This window comes from Andrena cerasifolii, chromosome 9 (assembly GCF_050908995.1).
Source record: "Andrena cerasifolii isolate SP2316 chromosome 9, iyAndCera1_principal, whole genome shotgun sequence".
Lineage (NCBI taxonomy): Eukaryota > Metazoa > Arthropoda > Insecta > Hymenoptera > Andrenidae > Andrena > Andrena cerasifolii.
In genome coordinates this window covers 2,647,202-2,672,828 of record NC_135126.1, presented here as the reverse complement: position 1 = coordinate 2,672,828, position 25,627 = coordinate 2,647,202, and the positions used below count along the sequence as shown (strand labels likewise).

At 39.4% G+C, this 25,627-nt stretch overlaps 1 protein-coding gene across 1 annotated transcript in view; it reads left to right on the top strand.

The window, feature by feature from the left end:
- The window catches only part of Igl (IQ calmodulin-binding domain containing protein igloo), a 149,297-nt gene that overhangs the window by 40,286 nt on the left and 83,384 nt on the right, over positions 1–25,627 (top strand). The window contains exon 2 of the mRNA XM_076820833.1: positions 23,886–24,206. Within this exon, the coding sequence (XP_076676948.1) occupies positions 23,886–24,206 (321 nt within the window). The remainder of the gene's footprint in view (positions 1–23,885; positions 24,207–25,627) is intronic.

The following is a 25,627-nucleotide window of genomic DNA, read 5'->3' as shown; positions in this document are numbered from 1 at the left end:
TGTAACGAAAACTCTTGCGGTATCTCCGTTCGGCTTTGGTGCTTGAGCAGCGCCTGATGTGCTTTTGGAACATCGATACTCCGTTCTGTCCGATGTTGACGTTTAAACGCGTGCTGCTCGTTGTAGTTTATCTTCATTCAGAACACTTATACTTTACAATCATTGAGTCTCATTGGAAATATTGAATTTTGTCACTCAATTATCCATAAAAATATTATCTTCTATCTGTTTAGTATATTGTCCAGTTCTTCCGAATTCGGTATACACATTTTGTCTGCATCGAATCGAGTTTGACGAAGGATCCGAAATTCTTAACACAGCCATGCATATATATACTTCAGGAGGGTTACAGATATCATGGTACATCCTGAACTACTTCTAACGAATAACTTTAATATATAGAATTAACAGCAGACTGATATGCTAGAAAATCGTTGTAAGCCTAGCAATTTGACGTTTCGACTGTTCGAGCTAGCGAACACTCGAACATCCCTCAACGGTATTGTGTGGCGCTCATCAATCTTTCATTCTGATCGATTAGTCCTCCATTTCGAACAGCGAGGGTTATTAAAAATTCATCGTTTGATCTAATCTATTTTACATAGCCTCCTATTTAACTCCTCCATTACACGTCTCTGCTGGAATATAATTTCCGAACGAAGTTCCCTCCCCCTTCGTTTATTTTATGGAGCCACAAGAATATTTTATTCAAGCAGCAACCCCCCCAGAAACACTCTAATCGTCGATCCATTTCTTCCTAAAACTGGCTCCCCTTTAGCCAGAGGCAAAGCCTTCAGTTCTCCACGATTTCTCGTAATCCTACTGTGCTTATCAGCCAGTCCACGTTTAAACCCGACGGGACACGTAACGCGTAAATGTCTTCAGGTAATATAAACGTTTGTCGGGAGTGCTCGTGTGACCCGTTGCATCTGCGTTGCTCGTCGCTGGTGGAATTGAAGAAACGCTCCGTTCCAAATCCCTGCGTGCAACAGAAAGAGGAACGACACCGCGGAATGCGGAATGTAGAGTAATCCCCGTGTCTCGCGTTACGATGGGAAACGATACTTCCCAGCAGCGCCTGGAAATACATTATACGACCTCGCGTTTAGGACCTGCCCTTCTCTTCCTTTCCCTCGATCCCCGTTTTACAACCACTGCTGTCATCCCCCAGAAATTGGCCACGACTGTTACACTCCTTTCTCAGCCGTTTACAGAAAGCCTTGCGCTCTGAAGTGTCGACTCTCACCTAAAAGTTCCCCAGTTTATTCTTTCCGTGTCAAATTATTTCATTACAAGTCGTTTGTGCAATCAGCATCCTCCGTTTGGAGAGTAAAGAATATTCTTTACTTGATTATTCTATCCACGAACTCGCGTTCCATTAGTTTAGCTGCAATAGTTATCCAGAAGAGCTTTCTTTCTCGGTCCACCGTATCAGTTCCCATTAACTATTTATCGTGGGTCAACTGTGCAAAGGAAGAATTCCCTCCTTCGTTGCAATTATTGAAGAAGGGATTTCCTTTTAATAGCATCCAACGTATATTTTCCAGAGGCAACGAGCTCTCGAGGCGAGTAATAAGTGTTGCCGAACGTGTTCGAGGGTGGGTTTTATCATTCCTCGAAAATTCACTCTCGAATCTCGTTTGGCGAGGCTGACTTTAGATCCACGATGTGTTCCCTCCCTTTACGTGTCTAGCAAGGCATGGAACGTAGTTGGTGGCGTATAACACGAAGAATAAATATAGTGCGCGAAGAATATCGCGGGGCTTGAATCGTCCTTCTCTCGAAAGCAACGAAGTTCGGGCTTAGAATAAAGCATGGAAAGTTACGTGTTGCATGACAGCGCGTATGGTAACATCTGACGTCTAGCACCGAGTTGAGAATTTTCGCGAAGGTTAGTTATCCGCACTAAGTGAGAGTCAAATACAACCTGGCAACTATCAACGTAAAAATAAATCGACACCTCATTCTCTAATGGGAAATATTACTGTATGATACTATCTGAGGTTTCAGGTGTAAAGTCTTCCCGTTCGAACTATATCTCAATATTCAAAAATATTTGTACATTGGAAATAGCATTGATATTGATTCGAACTAATTTTTGGAACATGTATATTAAGTATCTCAGTTTTTCTTTGCACATGTTCGCGTTCACTTCTTTATTCCCCTCGCAATATGTACTTTCTTCAAGGATTATCGACACGAACGCTACGAAAATCGTTAGCTATACTTGCGGAGAAAGTTTCATGTATGTAAGTCTTCGAAAAGAAACGAATATTTACCTTTGAGCCACGTGGATACGTATGTATCCCCTCTCGAGCTATAAACTTATTTATTTTATATGAAATATCTGTGCAGAGATTTGACGAATAATGTTGCTTAATAATCATAGAACCAAAATAACAGATATTTTTAAAAAAATATTTGGGAGAAGGTCATTAAGTTTAAATTAATTTTTCTTTAAATGGAAACCAGTAATAATTAAATCTCAAAGAAATTTCTCAAAAAATGATATGATTAAACAATACTAATATTTATTTGTACTGATTACAACTAACCGTTATGAATGATTAAGTGTTTTTTGTGCTGGCAGAAACCGTTATTGATGACGGAAAGTTTTGTAATTAATTCTATTTTATGCTGTCGATGAATAGTAATTATCAGTAATATTAATAAGAATAATTGACGATGATCGAATGTAACCAGAAAAAATATTTGCCGTCGATATTGGTTATCGGTATCCAAAATTAAATTTCCGTCGTCGATAATGGTATTTGGTAGTCAAAAAAATTTTAATCATTCATAATGGTTATTCGTGACCAAAATCATTTGATTAAGGATATTTTAACTCCTATACCATAACTTTTACAATTTGTCTTATAGCAGTTATGACGTCTGTTAATAATGGCAGAATTAGTACATTATTTTTTTATAAAACACAGTGATGGAACGGGTGCATCGCGTCTGACAATGCGATTAATGATCGTGTAAATTAGAAATGTGAAGTTACCTATGAAATGAAAGTTCTCGCGCGATACTGATCTAGCTGTAATGCCAATAATACACTTTTGGATGTTGGTGCTGGGTATGAAAAATGTGGCGATACTTTTCACCTTTAAACGCGCTTCGTGTGCGTTCTCTAATTGGATTTCGTGCCGAATTCATTTACATTAAATTGGATTGCGCGCAATCGCAAGGATGAACGCCGAGATAATCCCTAATCTAATTGAACTCGGTAGGTGATTAGTCCGTCGACTTAATAAAATAAGTTCAACGAGATCACTCATCCCTTTCCCTTACTGCCTGCCACCCGTCCTTTCCATTCTCTCAATTCTCCGCGCTGTATCGCTGTTGTTTCTTTTTTAGATAAATTGGAAAATACATCAACCAACTGTTTCAATCTCGTGCGCCACTAATTAACTCTATCTTCTGGTATCTTTAATTTATTCTACAGTGAAATACTTTATTTCTTCTTACTCCTGTTCCCTGATAAACTTCTTTCATCCATTGCTGTAGAGAGTACTTCAACTTATAATCCTCTTCTCTTCGTTCCCTCTCTGTATTTTAAATAGCTACAACACACCGTGTATTCTTACTTACTAATTCATTCTTCTCAAACGTCTCTTATCACGTCAGGCATACCTCTAATTTCTTGCTAAGCATTATGTCAATCCTCTTTATTCCTATTCAGTAACATCTTTTCGTTTCCACCTCCTGCTACGGACAGTTCTTTATCCAATAATCCCCTATTCTTCCTTCGCTCTACATTTTCAAACTTTCCATGTGCACAGTAACTAATTATCTTAACACACTGGCGCCGGCGTGTCCTCGCGCCGAGGGATTTGCATCCTGTGCTCGATTCCGGCTTGTTTTCACGTTGGTACTTTCTAGAAAGCATCGCATTGCTCGAGACTCTCGGCAGTCCTCGAATGAATTGATTACTTTGAAACGATACCAAAATAAAAAAAATGTATAAAAATCTTTTAAAAATAATACTTTTCTTGTAGTGCAATTACGATGGTGATATGTCACTTTAAAATAAAATCGTGGGGCGGGATATTTCATCGCTTTTTAGCGCTCATTTCGACGCTTGATTCTGTATTAAATTGATTCTTATCCTGCTATGAAATATCCTGTCCCACGATTTTATTTAAAGTCACATATCACCATGGTAATTGTAGTACAAGAAAAGAATTAGTTTTTAATTTATAGTACAGTTTTGATCAAATTAGATAAACTCGTTTCACTTAAATTTTTTTATATATGCATATATGTTTGTTATTATTTACTTTTTAGTGTTTGTAAAACACAATTTCGCAACTAAACAAAGCTTGAAAAACTAAATTATTTGTTACGTGGCGAATCATTTCTCGTTAAATTATTTATTTACGGAAATCGCAATCCTACTAGGCAACGCATCACCTTTTTTTCTTTTTCGAGAAGACCGCGATAGGCTGATTTCAAGTCAATTAGATTTGTGGCTATGAGTTAAAATTGTAGGGAATGCAATTCCCTCGCCGTAACTACGCGTGTCTGCAAAGTTTCAAATCTATTGGATTTGCGAAAGTGGGTTAAAATTGAATTACAAGATTTAAACCAACCAAACAAACAAACAAACAAACAATCAATCAACCAAACGTACAGAGGAGTGAAGCTAAATAAAATCGTTTAAAAACAGTTCATTTTCCACGCTTTCTACAAAACATTCTCAAAAATAGACCTTTAATAAAGACTTCAGGGAATATTTTGCAAAACCTTCTACGGACCAAACTGTTAATATCGCTTTCACGTCTTCTTCATTTTACACCCGTGTCTTCCTTTTAACTTGTCGCGGCGCGGGAACGTCTAATGCGATCAAACAGGGTTGACCGCGATAAGCTCGCGCGACTTGCGAGAACGCTCGGCGCTGATTCCGCCAAGACGTTTAATACGCCACGTTTCATTAAGCCACGGACAATTACGATCGATTATTCGATCCTCGCCCGCGGTCTGTGTGCACCGAGACATACACTCCAACCTGTGCCGGCGCCGATAGAAGACAGGAGAGCCGCCGATCGATAGGCGGCTTTGTATAACATCCCGGAAGTGACGAAGAACGGTTGCTAGAACGCGGTACACCGCTTCTGTCCTTTCGGAAAATTACTCGCGGGTGTATCCACGGAACTTGGCTGGAATTTTGCGCTCGAAATATTCTATGACTTAGCACCCTTCCGCGAAGGAAAAAGACACAGTTGCGAATTAATTATTCATGAGCTGCCCTATGAAGGGTTCCATGGTTGAAACACGGGACGGTAACATCATTTCGCATAGCTGTTCTTCCTCCCCTCGCTAACAATTTCGAAGTGGAAAGGGGCAGGCCTTGGAGAAGAATCATTAGTAGCTAAATCGATCATTAGGGGAGCAGGGGGAAAGGAAACATGGCGCAAGGATGTGTGAGGGTGTTTCTTTGAAAACTGCAACGGGTGTACGTGTCGAGGTATCTATCAGTGGTGGTTAATTGTTAATTTCTGAGTAAATATTATTATTAACCGAGTCGAGCCGGGTGATGGAGCTTTAAGGAAATTATTTTTGTTATTTCAGGGGTAATGGAAAACAGTGATAATGAAACTGAATAAGGTCGGGCACTTTGTCCATGCGTGAAACCTGGAATTTCGGGTCGCCTTTTAGCGTAAACATTCACGGTTCAGTAGTGGACACTTGACACATTTTACGTAGCAGCGGACGTTATCGCGCAGATGGTAGAATGCGTCCGACACGGGGCAAAAAATCAACAGGGGATATGTAGAACACGGTTTCTCGATTTACATATATACGCAATATCAGCCACGTCTGGTGCAGTTGCCTGTGCAATTCTCTGTATGCAGAAATTTGCATATCGATAATGCTCGCGATTTTGCGGAGCGAAGATACCGTTGATTTATTTCGAGGGATGTTCCTTTAAATTGCCACAAAGTTTTCGGCTCGAATTGAAGGCAGCTCCGGCCCCGGAATTTGCAAGTTTCGCAAGAATGTGGCGAAGTTTAATGGGAACTGGGATCCAGGATTAACTTCACGATGCAGTCGTGATTATTGTACAGAAGTCGTTATAAAATGCTTCCCCTTCTATCGAATTTCAATTGTCGTTCTCCACCGTGTGTTCTATTTAATCCGTCGCATTAATATCGTCGAAATTCCTGGTTAAACTCTTTATTGCAAAACTTGGCCAGGTACTTTAACGGAGAAAATGTCGTGCAGAATGCAAGCATCGGTTTTCTGCTTAAGGGGTAACACCACTGTGACGACCGGAAAAGTAAGCCATTTTTAAGAATTTTTTTCAGGAATAATATACAGTTTTCAAAAAAAATGTTATTACCTACCTTTAGTATGCTGTCTTACGAGAATGTACAAAAAAAAATAAATAGAAAAACATCCATAAATTTTAATATATTAATTAATCTTCTAAACCCTCCACGCGAGCTAGTCGAAGGTGTGACTATGGAACAGCAGGTCCGAAATTAAATTTCATTTTTTTTTTATAAACTATATGAGTGTAGTTTCCGTTGAACGTACGGATTCTTTGATTGCAAACAAATTTTTTTAAATACGCGCGAAAAGCTGTCCATCTTATTCGCGGATTTTCGAAACTTTTCTTCTAAGGCGCGCCATTTTTACAAAAATAATTTGTTTAAGAAATCGGTACGTACAACGGAAACTACACTCGTATAGTTTATAAAAAAAAAAAGAAATTTGATTTCGGACCTGCTGTTCCATAGTTACACCTTCGACCAGCTCGCGTGGGGGATCTAGAAGATTAATTAATATATTAAAATTTATGCATGTTTTCCTATTTATTTTTTTCTGTATAGTCGCTTAAGACAGCGTACTAAAGGTAGGTAATCAAAATTTTCTATGAAAACTGTATATTATTGCTGGAAAAAAATTCTTAAGAATGGCTTACTTTTCCGGCCGTCACAGTGGTGTTCCCCCTTAAGATTCTGTAATTACACCTGTGTCAAAACGAACAAGGATAATTTAGTTCATTAAGATTTATTGCGCGTGTAAATTCACAGTAGTTCCGTCATCAAACGTACGAAAATCCAAGTAATATCCTGTTGCTGTAAATTAACACTTCTGCTCGGCAATAACTTCGTATTAATATCCCTGTGGCGTAGAAATTAGTTTCGTCTGGAAATTTCACGCAAGGGGCACGAAATTTCACGGTTCACTGCATTGTGCCCAAAGGGTGTATTTATATCTTTGAAAGAAGTGTCCCAGATCCGCAAACGTGTACTGTATTATTGACAATGTGTCGCTATTACCGATCACTGTGCATTAAAGTTACTTCGTTAAAACGTCCTTCGCTTTTAATCGATTTCGTTTTTTAAACTGCACGCTTTTAAGCGTTTCTGCAAACAACTTCTATAAGAAATTCGATCGCACCACGAAAGTTTGCAGGATGCTTGCAGTGAATGTTTCAAACTGTGAATAAAATTGTTATTAGCCTTTGGCCGTAATACTTTGCTAATTTTAAACAGTTATTAAATTGTTCAGCTGGGAGTTTTAAACTTTTACCTACAAACAAAATGCTTTAAGCTATCTACATCCTAAGGAAACCTTGTTAATATTATCGCTGATGTTACAAATTTTCACTTTTTTTTACAGTTTTAACCTATCACTTGTTTCAATACTAGAACATTATTCGAAATTCTGTCAGACATATTTTTCTTGGCTCGTAAATGTGGTCAATTCTAACTCGGCTTAATCCTGTCTCTGCCGTGTGCGACGGCAAACCTTTTACGACTTTAATAAAACAAAATTCACGCCATAAAGTTCCGAGCAGTGAATTCGCCAAGGTTTCCCTTGTGTCCTGTACTGCCAGATTTTGATAAAGCCAGTAATACGTTCGCGGACGGCTGATAAGACAGATTTTGATGACGTTACCGTAACGATAAAGTTATGACTCGGGGTTGTGAATCCGTCTTTATTGAAATGCAGCCTTGTGTAGTTATTGCATTAATATTCTGCTTTCACAAATTAAGATATGAATATTTTGCTAAGAGCACTCTTTTTTATTCCAAGGTTCTGGGTTATTATCCTATCAGACTACTCCAAGTTGTTGTAACAATTCAAATCTATTGTTAATCTGTGCACACATGTACCGATATCGATTAAATTTTTCAGAATTTCGATATTAATGTCTGAAATAGGTTAACAAGATAGAACCTTTCTATGGAGGGTGACTCATGGTCCGTAATTTTATTAAGGGCGAAAATGAGATAGCTGGGCAAAATGCTAATTACTCATAAAATAATTGCTTTTATCGAAACGATATTAATTCTTATTTTAGGACATTTATCCAGAAATAAGCGCAATTTTTAGGAAACTCCTCGTCGTGTATTAAGCGAAAGATTTCTATTTTATCGAAGAATTAATTAATTCCCCTCAGCCTCGCGAAATAAAAAACGGAATATCTCTGTATTAATTTCCTCACAGACGTTCACCGTGACATTTCTGCTCCCTTCAATAAGTTCTACCAGCCGATACTATGCACACAGTTCCCACACAGTTAAATCGTCCATATACCCCTTATAAATCTGCAGCATGTTGCACATATACTGTGGCGGATATTGCAAACCCGGGGACACTGTGATATTGATGGACCGAAATCTGTTAGAATCAAGTTTGAATGTGGAACGTCAACTGGCCAAAATTCTAACACTCGATTCCAAATTGTAAACGGAAACAGTCGTCGTTGATTAAGCCGACATTTCAGCGTTTTAACGAATATTAGAGAATTAGCAAATGTTCATGACGGAAGGTGGCAGCTCTTTAATAATCACATGTAATATGTACCTTTCGCAGCTAAGGGGTTAACACGACGATATCTCAGACGCCCGTGCAGTCGGCGCGTCCCTTTAAAGCCAGCCCTCGCATCACCTCCCCGAAGCACTCGTGGCGAAGTAGCTCCGACGAATCGCGTTTCATTAGAGAAACTTTAAAGGCGAGCCGCGTCTTGCATTTTCTTGCTGAACTAAAGGGTGGAAGTTTCGCGTGCACGCGAGCCAGAGACGAGTGGGGACACGGCGGCACTTGTTCTCGGGCATAAAATTAACGATCCTCTATTTTTACCCATTTCTCCCGGTGACTCTGGAGTTTTCTTGCCCGCCCTCGTGTCGTTCACGTTCCGCGCTCCTTTGTGACATTTATCTGGAACAGAAGATGACGGAGGGCTGAAAACGGGTAGAGAAGTGGACGGGGAATGTAGGAAACGATGGTCGGCGACCGATTAATGAGCGCGTAAAAAGATTGGCGGGGCTATAAATACGTTTAAAGGTGCGACGATTGATTGCTAAGGCGGCGTTCAAAGTTACGCTACATTTCTCACCTACGTGGACGCGTATTTTTACTGCGCGCTGAATTCCGGATCATCGACGTTGAAAATCTCGGCGAAGCGAGTGCGTCTCGCTGAGCAGCTTTGTTCAAACCGAAGTGCTACGTGGCCAACACTTGCGCCCCTGCCAGCTAGCTGGGTTAAAGCGTAGCGAATGAATTATAAAGAGTGCCCACGACGACGTCTATTCTTTCTTGCTGCCCCGCCCGTTGTGCCTGCGCCGTGTAGGATGGAGAACGCTCTGGTAGCCAAGAAACGTCGTTTCCTCGAGGAACTCGGGGCTGACGTTGAGATCCGTTTAGCCGAGGGTGAACTATGTCCCGGGGAAAATGGAACGCTGAATTACATTAATTCGTTTGCCCCCTCCTGGTGTAACTGATAAGAATGTTTGCTTTATATTTTCATCTACGTGTTCGCAGTGGGTTGGGGGATGTGCTACTGTAACGAGGAAACTTGTTCTTTGAGGAAGACGTATGTGATATTAGAACTCGATTAACCCTCTGTGGTCACACCTTGTAATCACAAATTCGTCACATGGGGGTTCGCTGCACCCCAGCGTTATTTTTCAGTTACCATTTTCGTATTCATGAATCTTTTAAATTTTCAGCGATAATTGTACATTCGCAATAATCATACAAGCATGCTCTAATAATTAAGGCTGTTCAGGTACTCGAATATTTCCGAGCGGTTTCCGAGCCGAGCCGAGTATCCGTAAAAATCGAGTAGCTCGAAAATAAAGAATGGGAATTGAAAAATTCTTTGTAATTACGCTTAATTATATTTATTTAATTATTTATTCATTTATTTACTTATTTATTTATGAGCGGGTAAGGCCCTGTGTTAACAATGACGCGACAGAAGTGAAATCCATACGAAGAGGGCAAAAGAGTAAGAAAAAAAGAAAAAAGTAAGATGAAAAGAAAGATAACATAAAGAGAAGTGTATGAATACGTTCATAAATACACAAAAAAAAAGAAAAAAAATTGAATTTAGTACTTATTTTCAACAGTTACAGAATATTTCCATTTACAGCTTACATTTTAATTATTCACATTACTTATTAAGAACCATTATTTACATTCCCGTAGATAAACGTAACCTAAAATATTCGAAACAAACGTTCAAGCTTCAAGCTACTCGATACAGTCGGTCTGCTCGAAAATTTCGATCATCTGCTCCAAGTATATTCGAGCCGCTCGAAAAAATTCAAGCTTTTCGATTCTTTCGAGCTACTCGGATTTGTCGAGTCGCTCGTTTCTTTCGAGCCACTCGATTTTTACGGGTACTCGGCTCAGCTCGGCTCGCTTTTTCCGAGTACTCGAACAGCCATACTAATACTCTTCTTCTAGAGATATAAATTTTGATATAATGAAATTTGTAGTTCAGGAAGAACGACTTACCACGGTTGTGGAAAAAGTGATATTTTTTTGCGATAAATTCCCTTTGGTAGCCGCAAAGGCAAGACATTTGAACTCGAAAATTGCTCTTTGGTTGCGATACACCCCGTGTGGCTACGGGTTAACTAGGGATGAATTGAGGCATTGAGAGCGAAAACGGACTAACCCACATTTTTTGCGAAGTTGAGTTAGTAGCAATAATATATTCAATTTGGGTTAGTCCGTTTTTGCTCTCAATTGTGTATTGAGATTAGGGGGAATCTTTAGATTCTTTTAAATATTAACATCTGTAGAATTTATCTTTCCAAAATTGTCTAATTCCAGGAGATAGTGGTAGTATTAGCGATAGAGCAGGTGTTTTAATCGGTGCCTTTTCAGAAGCCACAATGAAATTGAGTGGTAGCCAATTAAACTAGGTTTCCCCCGAATTTCAGATGAGCCAATTTGTTAAAATCTCGGCAGAATAATTGCTCTATCGACGCACGAGGCGTTCAGTGAATTATTGTAGCTAATTCAGTAGAGAAACGAGAAATATCGCTGGCGGGGGAGTGTCGATAGCACCTGTTTGCTAATCGATGCTAAATCAAACCCTACTTTCATTAATTTCCCCCGGTCTCGGAGCAAACATAAGCGTTCGGCTGGCTTTGTTCTGGGTCTATAATTAAATCGCAGTCTTGAAACATCGCAAGGCCACTTAGAAAAATGGCTGGAGGTTCGTTTCAATCGGGAGTCGTTTCAAATCGGTCCCCTTGGAATACCGAGCCGATTGCATAATCGAAAACGATACCGAGGCGTGCTATGCGCGCTGTCGATGGGAATACAGATGTGTTCTTTCCATTTTCCAGTAGAAACTGCGTATCTAGTTACTTCTGCGCAACCAGCGAAGAAAAATAAAATGATTTATACGTAAGGGAACTTGAAGTCGTCGGATGGAATCGAATTTCTCACAGGTAGCAGCCTCTCCGTCGAGTTTATATCGCAGTATCATTTCGTTGAATAACGTTATTATATTTTAAACTCCTTGCAGTTCAAGTATGCCTCACAGATACGCCAAAGTTTGAATTAAACATCCCACTAATTCGAATTAAATTACTGATATCATTAAGGAGTTCGTGATTGGTGAAATTATTAAATGAATTATTAATTCTAAAATTACTGTACCACGCCTGTGGTATTCCCAAGTATTGCAGTTTATACAAATTTCTGGTCGATTCACGAGGGAATAAATTGGAGTACAAAGGGTGAAGTTCACACAGCGCATCATGTCCTGCACATTCGTAGCATGTAGCTCATAAATAGTACACGATTAGTATTCCATAGGGTCGATCAAAGCCGTGTCGTCCTAATTCAAAATGTAATCCGTTAGTAGGCCACAGGAGGCTTCCCTGTGATCTACCAACTAATTTGACTGTACACATTAGCTCAAGGAGTCCCTAAATAAAATTCAATCTCTTCAAATTAATTCTGCTTCAAGGGGTTATACCTAGTCAGGCGGTTTGTGAATTTTTTTCGAAAAAGCGGAGGCATATATTTTTACACAACATTTTGCATCTGAAAGAGCAACATTTAAAGAACATTTGGTAATTTTTTCGGAGAAAAATATTTACGTTTATAATAAAATAACAAGCGACATCCAAGAAGCCTTTTTAAAAATTTGGTTTTCCGGTGACCACTGCCATTCGGAACCAGATTGTCTGAAATCAAAAAACAAAAAAGATTTTGTTAGTATCTTAATGTATCCTCTGATTAACGGAGGGAATTTCCGAAATATTAATTTAAAACCAAATGGCGGCTATTTAAAGTTGAAATCCTGATGTTTTCGTGAAAAAATCAATCAATCCAAGACTTCTTATATGTGGGTTGTTACTTTATTATAAACGTAAATATTTTTCCACGAAAAAATTACCAAATGTTCTTTAAATGTTTCTCTTTTAGTTGCAAAAAGTTCTGTAAAAATATATGCTTCCACTTTTTCAAAAAAAATTCGCAAACATTCGCCTCTTTTCGGCCGTCTGACTAGGTATAACCCCTTAAATCGAGTACAGTCTATTTCTATTTTTGCTTCATGATAGTTATTAGTGCGACGAAAGAAACCGAAAAGGCGGAACGAAGGTACCTCTTCAGACTAATTTCACTTTGATGGCTCACTTGTTCACTTCAGATTTGTCCATTTTCCTGTTATTTGCGATGGCGAATAAGGGGAAAAGTACGATGGTGTAGAATTGCCAGGTCTTTCGCGCCAGCAACGAGACAGAAAGAGTTTGAAGAATATCTGATCAAAGCAACGCGAAACGTCACTTATTTCCCCAGGAGGTGTTTCATTGCAGTGGCTTTGTGTTTTCGAATTTCTCGCAGCCACGGAGGAACGAGTGGATTCAATGGGTACTTGGGCGAAACTTCGATATCCAATACCGCGCATCTGTAGGCAATGAATTTTAACACAGATACATTTTATCGCTGCCCGACTGTTTTTTCACCTGCCCCCTTTGTTACAATAACCGTTCTAACTCATACAAAATCGTAAAGCGCGAGGGTACGTAATTCTACGAAAGGTAACCATAAAAGTGAAGCATGGTTATGAACGACGCCAGTTAAGTTTTATACCAGTTCCTCGAATAATTTGATTTCATCCAGCCCAAGTTGCGCTGCCTTGACATTCATGAGATTTGTAAAGATCAGACGTTTGACTGTAAAAATTACTGTGCATTTCATAAGTGCTTTGACGGGGTGCAAAATCTTTTCTATTTTTCCTCCCATTGCACAATCAATTTCACACCCAAGAATATATTTCTTTATTTATAAATTAACTTTCCTGGTCATTTTACATTTACATTACCTCACTACTCAATATAAACTGCAGCTTGCTCGCATAATTTTAATTTACAGTGTACGCAGCTTCCTCGCACAATTTTAACCCGCGCTATACTTTGCTGATCCATTAACATAATTAAAGCGCATGCGTGTTATCAACATATCTTCGTCATTACTTTGCTACATCCGCGAATCCTTCTCCATACGTGAATCCATCTCCATGCGAATCTTCTCCGCTTCTACGAGCAGAGCAGTGAAATGTGCTCCATCGTTAAAAGGTTAAAGTGTAACCCAGCCATGCTTTCTCTACGAATGGAAAGTTCAGAATGGATGGATACTGTTACACGCCTCTGAAAAGTAGGGGAGCTTCAAGGAAGTTTTAATATTTCCATCTTGCTCAAATATTAGCGGCCGCCCCAGCTTTCTCTATCAAATTGGAATTTTTAATATCCTCCCCGAGTGGGAATTAAAGCGTTCGATAAGGAACGGAATTATCTTTCAGGAGATCCTGGTAAACTCGACTACGTTTGTCTTCATTAAACGTTACGGAATTCCCAGCGCCCTTGCCGTTTGACGCGCTCAGAAACAACTGGCTGCAGGGATTGTAATGTAGGACACTCGCGAGCAGCGAAATGTGAAAATAAAGGATACCGTTCGCGATCGAGATATCGGAAGCCGCGTCTTGTTCTCTGCCCGTGGCCTTCTTCTTATCGACTTTTCTATCAAAAATGCGTCGGAGTTCGTCGTCGAACACGCTACCCACGTGAATACTTAGAAAAATATGGCAGAATATTTTCTGAAGTCATGCGTCATTCCTTAGAATAAATTCTGCGATGTATAAACATTTTCTGAATTTTATTGGAACGCTCGAATTTATGTAGCGTTTCACCCCCTCGACGCATCCTCTGCAAATCAATCGGGCAATTATAATTATCCTCGTAATAAAGAAGATTTCCCTTATCGCAGAAAACAACAAAGGCATTACAAATTACAAACGATCGTGATAAATGGCTGCGTCGTGTACACAATCCCCGTCGCTTGTAAATGTAGCTGGAACGGCAAGGGGACGTTCGTGCTTTATGCAGGTTGAACGATGATATTTGCAGTGTCGATTGGAAATCGAGGCGTGCAATGCTCGGCCCCGCCAGTAAACCGTTTCTGCTAATTATCTGTCGCGACGCGCGAATAATTTGCTTTATGAGACGCCGCGCGTTAAATCTCACTTTCCACCCGGACGATCGCTGGCTTGTGCTCGTTAAGCCCCGAAGGGCAAAGGTGAAGAGTTTCAGCTAAAACGGCGGCTTCGATTATCGTGGGTTTACCCCCCGCAAAAACCACGAATTAGCCGAAGGTGAAGGTGAGACGCGTAGGAAACACTTGCCACGTTGTTGCGCCCCTAATTCCTGGACGTTATATTTCTCCCGTACTAGATCGGATCCCGTCCCGATCGCCCTTTGTTGTAATTAAACGGGACCTCGCCTCGGATGAAGGGAGAACTTAACACAGGAGAGTGAACTGAATTTAATGCGAAACGCAGCTAGGAGGCGCCTACGTGGAAAGCAGGGTGACGTTATTCGTGGAAATACGTGGACGAAGAGGATGCTTGTAATCCTTTGATTAGTATTTTAATATTAAATTCCTCTGCCCGTATTCGAATTCTATATCCCGCATTCAGTGTTTCAATAATTAGAATACACTCGTGGGGAGAATGAAGATCAAGCTTGTCACTGTTTAATCTATTTGTTGAGCGAATGGGAATTTATAAATTAGATCTGCAGAATAAATTTTTGGTGTTTAAATAAACCATATTTCTTTGTTGAGTTTATTAAGAAGTGTAATTTATTACCACCCTCGCGTCTCCCACCTCAAATTGGTGACCCCGACGTTCGCAATAGTGATATTAAATTTTGTCTCATCACTCGTGATGCGCGCGGATACAAACTGTGCCTCCAACAACCTGAACCACAACAGAATCTTGTGTGGCCAGAACTGTGGAATTCTTAACGTGTGATGCGAAAAAAAAACGATTCGGTTAAACCCTCAACGTTTACCTCTTTCCGACTAGATCACGTCGGGGTCACCAATTTGAGGTGGGAGACGCGAGGGTGGTAATAAATTACACCTCTTAATAAACTCAACAAAGAAATATGGTATATTTTAACACCAAAAACTACTTTGGAGAAAATATCGAGCGGACGAATAAACAACCGCTCTGCACGAGTCCTTCTAACCGAATGCCACCACGGTCGCGTTTCTTCCAGAAGTGCACAAATTCGGGAAAACCCCGGGCCCTGAGAACAAGGGAGGTTTCGTCGCCAGGCAAACCCAACAGTCACGAAACCTTCAGTTGAACTTTATGACCTTACCTGGTCGCCTTCTACTCCGCTCGAAAATTCGATGCTACGCACGCTACAAATTATAATTTGCGTAGGTTCATTTCAAGTAGTTACAAGATTACATTCATCGTCAGCTTTCTGCGATGATGTATTACCTACTGGTTAGGATCATTGGTCCCTTGATGCGTGCTGGTAATTTGTTTTCCGAAGTTACTTTGTTATAGAGTGTGAATTTTGGAGAGTGCCTGCTTAACAAAGGTTAATTGCTGTATTAAATCTTCATCTGGATCTCGGGTAAGTTAGCAAACTCTTGCCAGGATGATGTACGACTGATGATTAAGGAAATCATCTTGGCACGTACAGTGAAGTGATATTAAGCGTCTTCGTTTCGTCTTACGTCGCCTTAACGTCTGTTCCGTAATTCCACTTACATCTAACAATTCTTGGAAACTGATTGCAGTTTATTATATAATAAATAACCATTGCACAGACAGGATGCAATAAAGCTGCATGGAAATTCTCCTTTAAAGGGAAACTTCTACCAAGCAACGAGAGTAAACAAAAACCCTGCATTTCATATAAAGTTCCTACCAGACCCCGCAGGAATATTGACCTATTTTTAGAAAAATTGTTTTCTCAGACAAATCTGCATGCTTTATTATATTTTCAATTCGATCCCGGAATTATTCCATTCTAACCTTCTCCCCTTATTCTACTTCGAATTTACTTAACCCTAGAAGAAGAGTATTTTTCTGAATTTTCAACAATTTTGTATTTTATGTATGGCTAGAAAAAATGTCCCTCGAACAAAATAATCGGGGAAAGGTTTCTTCAAATAAATCAGTAAGAAAACTACGTTGAGAAATCTAAATTAAAAAGCACTTGCTCAAAAAAGATCTGTTTTTATTCAAATCTATTTACAAAGTATCTAATTTCCAAAAGCAAAGTAGCGTCCATTGTCACATTACCGTTACAAGCACTTTGTCCTCAAAGGGCACGAAGAACCACGTTCAGTTAAAAATAAATAACTACCCCCGTATCTAAGTTCTCCTTCATAAAAGAATTAAGGGGAGGTTCTGGTCTAGAGCCCCAAAAAATAGGTGATATTTAGGAATTAATTAAAGGAAAACTACTATATATAATTTAATGGGACTTGTTGCATTGTATTAAGGATGTCTTATGTTATAGAAATATATTTTTTGTTTTATAATTAATCAGTGCAAACAGCCCTGGGGAGTCGTTAAAGTTAAGGCGTCAAAAAATTGATCCAAATCGGTGGGACCTGTATCTCTAAAAGTTATTATCCGATTCGACTGAAACCTTTTTTATTTTGAAGATTATTCTTTTTTCTAGGGGGGGAACTAAAAAAATTACAAAAATTACATTTTTTTAGAAAATAACGACACTTCACGTTTGAAATCACTTTTCCCTGTATTTTTCGTCCTTTCAACGCCTTTAAAAATTATAAATTTTCATCTTTTCGTAATTTTTTTTAGTTCCCCCCCCCTAGCCAAAAGAATAATCTTCAAAATAAAACAAGTTTCAGTCGAATCGGATAATAACTTTTGAAGATACAGGTCCCACCGTTTTGAGAACACTGTTTCGAGAAAAACGCATTTGAAGTTTTACGTGAGCGCCGAGTAGCCGGTTGTGACCCATGTATTTGCCGCGACTCAAATGCCTACAACTTGGGGAATTTTACGAATTTCAACAAATCCTTTTAAACCCGTATTCCTAAAAGATTGAACATTCGAAAAATGATATAAAAAAAATCGACATTTAGACCAGAACCTCCCCTTAAAGTTTTACGTGAGCGCCGAGTAGCCGGTTGTGACCCATGTATTTGCCGCGACTCAAATGCCTATAACTTCGGGAATTTTACGAATTTCAACAAATCCTTTCAAACCCGTTTTCCTAAAAGGTTGAACATTCGAAAAATGAAATAAAAGAAAAATCGACATTTAGACCAGAACCTCCCCTTAAGCAACGTCCTTTGACCAATTTCAGTCCCAAAAGCCGAGTGTCGCGTCCGGTTTTAACGCGCACCGGCTCTCTGCCAGTACCCTGTCGAGGGTTTGAATTTAGAGGGGGTTGATTTCGATTCACGAGGAAATTTCGAGCCTGCCGATTTTCCACCGGCTCCGCACACTCGCTGGAACAAGTCAGTCCCATTAATCGCGAACAATAACATTGAGCGACGCGTCATTAAACGAGGTTTATTAGCGAATTCGGGATTTCCGGGCTGGCTGAACCCTGGCGGATCCAACGGCTGTCTATTGATTAAGGGGATTAACTTCGGTCCGTTCGATTGCCGGGCCATCGCCGAAACGAATGCCCCGATCCAGTTTTCGCCCCTATTTTCGGCGCTTTCATCTTTCACGAGCGCGGGCCAAGTTTACGCTGGTCGTAACTTGGCGTCGCGTTTTTAAAGCCCCATAAAGAAGGAATAACAAAGTCGTTCCCTGGGCCGGTATTGCGACGTGGATTTTCGCGCGGCCTATACGAAACGATTATCCTGGCTGGCCACGTCGACAGGCGTCGGTTGCCGTGATCCAGCGTCATTTGGCTTCGAATAAACAACGTTTAATCATCGTTAATTACATTGCCATCCGTGTCTCGTAATCCCCCCGTCGTTTTTCGTTCGAGTGGCCCATCGATGCTCTTGACGGGGACGTCGTACGCGTTCGTTAATATTGGCACTTGGATACGGCGACGCGACGGGCATTGTTGAATTTCCACTGGATTTAATTAAACGACTCGATTGTTGGTTTTTCGAAAATTATTGCCAACGCGTGATGCTCGGAAACATTCACGTTACGTTGCATTAAGGGGTTACGCCACCCTGAGGCGCTCGAAACAGCACTGAACTAGACGAATTTTTTTTACCGATACTATGAGGTTGAAAATTATTTATTTTCTTCTTATGGGTAGAGCATGTATTAATGCATATATTGTATAAATACTGTACAAAAATATTAAAAAATGACCGAGTTATATGTTCTCCCGCGAAGCTCGTCCGCCGTTACACGCGTGACTAACCTAACAAATTATAACGAACATGTTCGTCTGAAATCAAAAACCCGATGATTTTCGTGTTCCTTAATAAAATACCTACGATGTAGCATAGGGATTTGAGAAAAAAAAATTTATTGCACAAATGAGAGCAAAGTGAAAAAAATTATACGTTTTTCACATGAAAAAACGAATTTAAACCATTAATTATATAGGAACGGGGTATAGGATGGAAAAACTGATAAGCTACATCGTAGATAATACCGTTAAGAATATGCGTGCCAAGTTTGAACTCAATCGGACAAATAGTTTTGGAGATATTTGATAGGTCATCTTTGAAAATGTAGTTTCGAGAAAAACGCAAAAGAAGAAAAGTAGAATAGTCGCTACCTGCTGCAGAATATTGACATCCGCGCCTCGTTGAAAGCCTATAACTCGGCTATTTTGGGGAATTTTTGCGTCTACAATGCCTTAAATTATTCTTAAAACTTCGCGTAATAAAAAAATGCAAAGAAAAAAAAATCGTGTCTTCAAAACTTTCAGGGTGGCGTAACCCCTTAAGCGGACATTTTGGTGACAATCGTCGCTGTCGGTTCGGCCCACTGTGTACATAGCACGTCATCATCGGCTTCTTCTTTCGAATATTCTTAATATTTTCGCAGTCGCGTGCTGGCTACCGTCCAAGTGGAGGAATAAATAATTATCGCAAAACGTTGAAAAGGCGGCTTGGAAACCAGGAGCCGCCCTTCCTTTCGCGTCAGAAATCCCCTTGAAATTGACCTGGATGTTCCCCAATTCACATCTGTAAATTTCCCATTTTAATTTGCGAACGCCGCTATCGTTTTTCCCTTTTTCTTTGCCTTTGCAGCGCGCTTCCTCACCCTCCTGGAACTGAAAGGGAGATTCCTTGAGGCGCGCTGGGAACGGCGGAAACCGATGTCTCGCGACTGAAAATAGTCGGCGCACGAAACACGGAGGCAGTAATTAGACGCGCATAACGGGAGGACTGCACGTGTGTGCAATGTGTGCACGTGTCACTAGTGGTGCAGCAGCAATGATTCACGGTCTTCTTTGTTATCGCCGCCTCCCACGCGACTTCATTCTTCTTCCTTCCTTGTCTTCCGCCTTTTTTTTTTTGTTTTAATCAGCGATATCCGGCAAGATGCAGGCTCTTTATTTTCGCGAAGCAGGCCTGCGCGTTTTGTAACGCAGGGAGAATTGGCCACGTTGCCCGAAAAATAGATGCTTCCTTCCTCTTTCATTGTCTTTTGAAAATGTACGCGGGGTTTACTTGGTTCCCTCGTGATTAGGTGGGGTAAATAAGTAGAGGTTGATTAAATTGATCGAATGCGCTGTCAAAGCTTGATTCTTAATAAGAAGTTGTTGTCTAGGTATTGCAAACTTTACTATCCACTGTCTTGTAGTCAGAGTTGGGCATTAACTAAATACAAAATTGTTTAAATGACGCATCAAATAAAAGTTACTTTAACTTTAGATTATTTGACGAATAAAAACATTAACTTTAAGGAAATTTTTTTAATTAACGTAAGGAATAATTTTTTTTAACTTTTGTTCGTTATTCGAAATTTTATTTAAATACAATTTTAGGCTATCTCTGTTCGCAGTGATAAATTAAATTAATCTAGTGTTTCACTTCAGTTTTTTTGTGAAAATAGATTGTGTAAAATATCATGTAGTCAAAATATACAGGACGTGCTTAAAATTATACATTTTTAGATTGAAATAAAAAGAAAGCTTTAAACATCCGTGCTTGCATAGTGTACTTTTCAAAACATTTACAATTACCCACAGTGTGATTATGTTTTTCATATAGTTTGACGTTCAATTCAGTTCACTCACAAGGGAACATCCCGAAAACGAAAACTCAAAAAATTCTGAAACTTTGTGAATATGGAGGGAAATTCCTCCTGATTATAACGCAATTTTTGTTTGCTGCCCAAATTCACTCGCAGGGGGTGAAATTAACCCCTGAAAATCCGGTTATTTTCCAATTTTCTGTTATAATTCGTGAACTGTAAAATATTTTTTTACCAAATGATAGATCTAGTTAAAAGAAATAACTTTTGTCTTGAAACTTTTTCCCTAACTATTACAGTCTGCGAGTTATAACACAAAACCGGAAAATAGCCGAATTGTCAAGGGTTAATTTCACCCCCCGCGAGTGAATTTGTGCAGCAAACAAAAACTGCCTTGCAACCAGTCGGAAATTCCCTACATATTCATAAAGTTTCATAATTTTTTGAATTTTCGGGTTCGGGATCTTCCCTTGTCAGATGGCACTATTCAGTTTCCCCCATAACAACGGCGTAAAGATGAAGGCCTGCCACTTCTGTCGGACTAGTCTATGAAACGAGACCAAAGTGGAGCATCGTAGAGCTCCACTTTTCACAAATTCCAGAAGGATGAGAAGCTGCGGCTTAATCAGGAGGACCACGCGAAACAGGAGGTTCAAAGAGAATGGGATACACGCGCGTGGATTTAATCAAAGTCTATGATTAAATCTCTCAGTGAGCGATACATTTACGTTGATCCGTGCATACGCGAGAGTGGAGGTTGTATTAGACGAGGCACGCACGATATTATTTTCAGGAGGATTTCTTGTGAAGTGGCAAGCTTGAAATGAACTGAAATGCATGCGGCACGTTAAGCTGAGAATTTCGAAGCTGATTCTCTCGCAACTTTGAAAGGAAGCCATGTTTAATACAGAAATCCCTCCCCCTTTGCCACGGTATACCTACCCTCGATGTTCGTTAAGCCTCCGCGTTGCTAATTAATTTAAAAGAACACAAATACATGACCTGGATTGTATGTACCTTGTTTTTCTTTGATGTGGATAGCGTTTTGCTATGGTGCTGCTCGGATTACCATTGCGGCTCTCATCGGCATTCGTTCCGACAGAGTCATTTGAAGGAATATTTACAAAGTAACTGCTGTTAGAAGCACTCTCGTTCTGCCTCTAAACGACTGTAATAAGTAATGTTAACGCCAGGCAGAATGTTTCGCTTTTTACCTTGAAAGGTGGCAAAAGTGTGACTTCGCTTCATCCACGCGCTGTTACGCAACGTTATAACGTGACTTATTTTACGGTACTGACTGTGGACGTTAAAATTCCAGTGTTCTTTTCATGGTTTCGCTAATAATAAGATATTAGGGGACGACAGTCGTACAGTTTCGTTGTTGCCCAGTATTTTATACGCGGATGCTTTGTTCAGGTTTCACAAACGCGCTAGTAAACTCTGTAAGGCAACATTAGTTGAGAGGATTAAGGGGTTATGCCTACCTGCGAGGTCTGAAAAAACATGAGTGTTCGGGAATTTTTGGGGGAAAAACTTGAAGGATTTTTTAATCAAACCTTTATCTATTCGAAAGTGCACATGTTAAACTACTTGTAGTAATTTTTGCGATGGAAAGTTTAAATAAATAAAAGAAATATCAGCGATCTCCCCGCAGCGATTTTTTTTCAGTAGTTTGCGGTGACCACTCTAATTTGAACCTGATTCATCCGAAATAAAAAATTCGCGGGAATTTAGTTAGTATATTAGATTATCTAGTCCTTAATCGGTCATTATCTCGAAAAATTAATTTGCTACAAAATAACGGCTTCTCATAGCAAAAATATCGATTTTCGCCACAGAATCGCTCTCATTTTTCATCATTTGTCATCTTTAAAATAAAAAGTACGCAGCGAAAATGAAAAGGCCACTATTAAGGACTATATAATCTAATATACAAGCTAAATTAGGTCGAATCTTTAATTTCTGATGAACCAGGTCAAAGCTACAATGGTCACCGTAAAGTGCTTAAATAAGAAAACGCTGCCGGGAGATCGCCTATAATTTCATTATTTATTTAGATAACAAATTGCAAAAAAAAGCTACAAGAACTTTAAAATATATACTTTCGAGTATACAACCGTTTATTTAAATAAGTTTTCAAGTTTGTAAAAAAAAAATTCCGAAAATACTTGTGTTTTCAGACCTTACAGGTAGGCATACTCGCTTAAGGGGTCATGCTCAGTCAGGAGGCCGAAAAAGGGTGGTCTTTGGAAATTTTTTACCCAAAAGCTATAACACATTTCTCAAAAAATCTTTTTTCCTTTTAAGGATTGCATCTAGCACCGTGCATCGTAATTTTTTTATTTAAAAATATTTAGCAATACCTAAGTTATTGTCCATCACTCGAAGGTTCTCTAAAAAAAGGCTTCTGCGGTGACCACTGCTGCTCGAAAGTCGATCATCTAAAATAAAAAATTCAAAAGAATTTACTTATTATATTATATTATCTAGTACTTGAACGAAGGATTTTTCGAAATATTGATTTGGGAAAAAATGGCTGATGTTTAAAGTAAAAGTTTCAATTTTGATCATAAATCATTCCTGATTTTCGTCAATTAAAAGAAAACTAAGCATCGGATAAAAAAATCCTTCGTTCAAATACTAGATAATATAATATAATAGGTAAATTCTTTTAAATTATTTATTTTAGACGATCGACTTTCGAGCAGCAGTGGTCACCGCAGAAGCCCTTTCTTTTACAGAACCTTCGAGTGATGAACAATAACTTAGTTATTAATAAATATTTTTAAATAAAGAAAATACGATGCACGGTACTAGATGCAATCCTTAAAAGGAAAAAAGATTTTTTCAGAAATGTGTTATAGCTTTTGAGTAAAAAATTTCCAAAGACCACCCTTTTTTCGGCCTCCTAACTGAGCATGACCCCTTAAGGCCCAGAGTACAGTAGCGTTCAAAAGACAGCTGAAACTGTGAAAGTTCCATTAGAAAGAAATCTACCTTAAAATTCATATCGCATAGATTGGGGTTGTGTCACTGATAAATACCATCGCAATGCTTAAAGCCTAGTGTTAAATAAATATAACGAAACCATAATTTCATTATCAATGGCACTGTTTAATGAATGCGATCGTCCTCCGTGTTGCAGACGTTCGAAAAGCATCTGAAGCGAATTCAGCGAAGACAGAGTCGAAGGAATCTTCGCAGGAGAAGACAGAGGGAGTGAAGGAGTCAGAGACAAAAGGGTCGATAGGATCAGTCGACTCGAAGGTAGAGGAGGAGGAGGAAGACAAGGTCGGTGGTAAAGAGAGGGACGACGCCGCGACGAGGATACAAGCGGCGTTCCGCGGCCATCACGCCAGGAAGTGTATGAAAGAGACTGAACCCTCGACAAAGCAGACGGGGACCAAATCAAATTCGGAGCCTACCGAGGAACAACTTCAGCAGGAGTTCAGTGCCGACGACATGGGTGAGTGTCACGTACGAACCCTCGAAATCGTCCCCGAGGTACGCCTCTAATTTTAGAATTCCCTTTTTTTTCCCTTCGATCGCCTCGAATCCATTCCGAAAAGTGCCTTCGTTTCATGTACAGAGGGTAAGTCGTTCTGGCTCGCGAGCGAAAGATGCCAGAAGTGGCTCCACTTTCCTTTGATCACCCTCCTTGCTGGTATTTTTTCATTCCGGAGGAACGTTTCTGCTTCATTTGCCACCGGTAGAATGCCAGCAGATTCGAGGGAAATACTTTTGTACCGCGAAAAGGGTTTTGGCATGTAAAGCGTCGACGAGTTGAAATGATTAGAAATAAATGGAGGCGTTAGGTGGGTGTCTATTTTTGAGGAAGCTATTGAGACATCATGAGACAGTTCAGTATTCAAGCTTTCATTATTCGAATAGGTAGGGGAGACGAGGTTAGTTGACTAATTCCCTTTAATTGTTGTATTATGTTATAAATTATGCTGCGATTCGCGATATTGAAGCATATGAATATTGAAGCTTGTCATTTAATGTGTCACCGTGACAAAACCTTGCGTGTTCTATCAGTTAGAATGAAAAATCTTAAAAGGTCGGCGGGAAGTAAATATTTTTGTTTCGACTATTTATGAATTTTTGTCCACAAAGCTGAATGTCCTAATTTCTGCTCATGTCCCCATTTCTGCTCATTTTCGTATTTTCCTTATTATTATAAACGTTACGTTTGTACTATGTTTGCAACAAAATAATTCTAAATTATTTGAACATTTACGCGAGTGTTGCACGAGCTTGGGGCAATACATACATCGCTATTTTTCGTGAGCAGAAATACGGACATTTGCAGCATTATATTTAATTACAAATTACTAATAGTTAAACATCTTGAAATATCTTTCAATTGGTTGATTTATTATTAAAGAATTAATCAATTACTCCGCAAATTTTGATCACAAACAAATTTTGTACACCTTCTTTATGACGAATAATCTCTTAAATGAGCAGAAATTGGGACATTCGCCTTAAGTATTGCTTGATGTTTTTTTGCATGAATATTTTGTGGAAACCTGATACATTGACTATAATTTAGGCTGCGTATATATATACGCCTTTCGCAGGCAAAGGTTTAGAACTGAAAAGTAAATGTCAAGTAACCCCATCATATTTGTCAACTAACCCCACAGTCGGGGTTTGTTGACTTATTCGCCCCACTACTCTAAATATAATAAAAACTACGACCTAGACTCAATTAAAACAATTTTAAAAATTAAGCCTGTATACCTAATGAAATTTGTAAACTTTTGTTGTCAACAACAGTTTACAACAAGTCAACAAAATACCAATGGTCTATTTATAAAAATTAGAAATGTTTAAAATTAGTCAACTAGCCCCGGTCTCCCCTACATTACCGTTCGAGTGTTT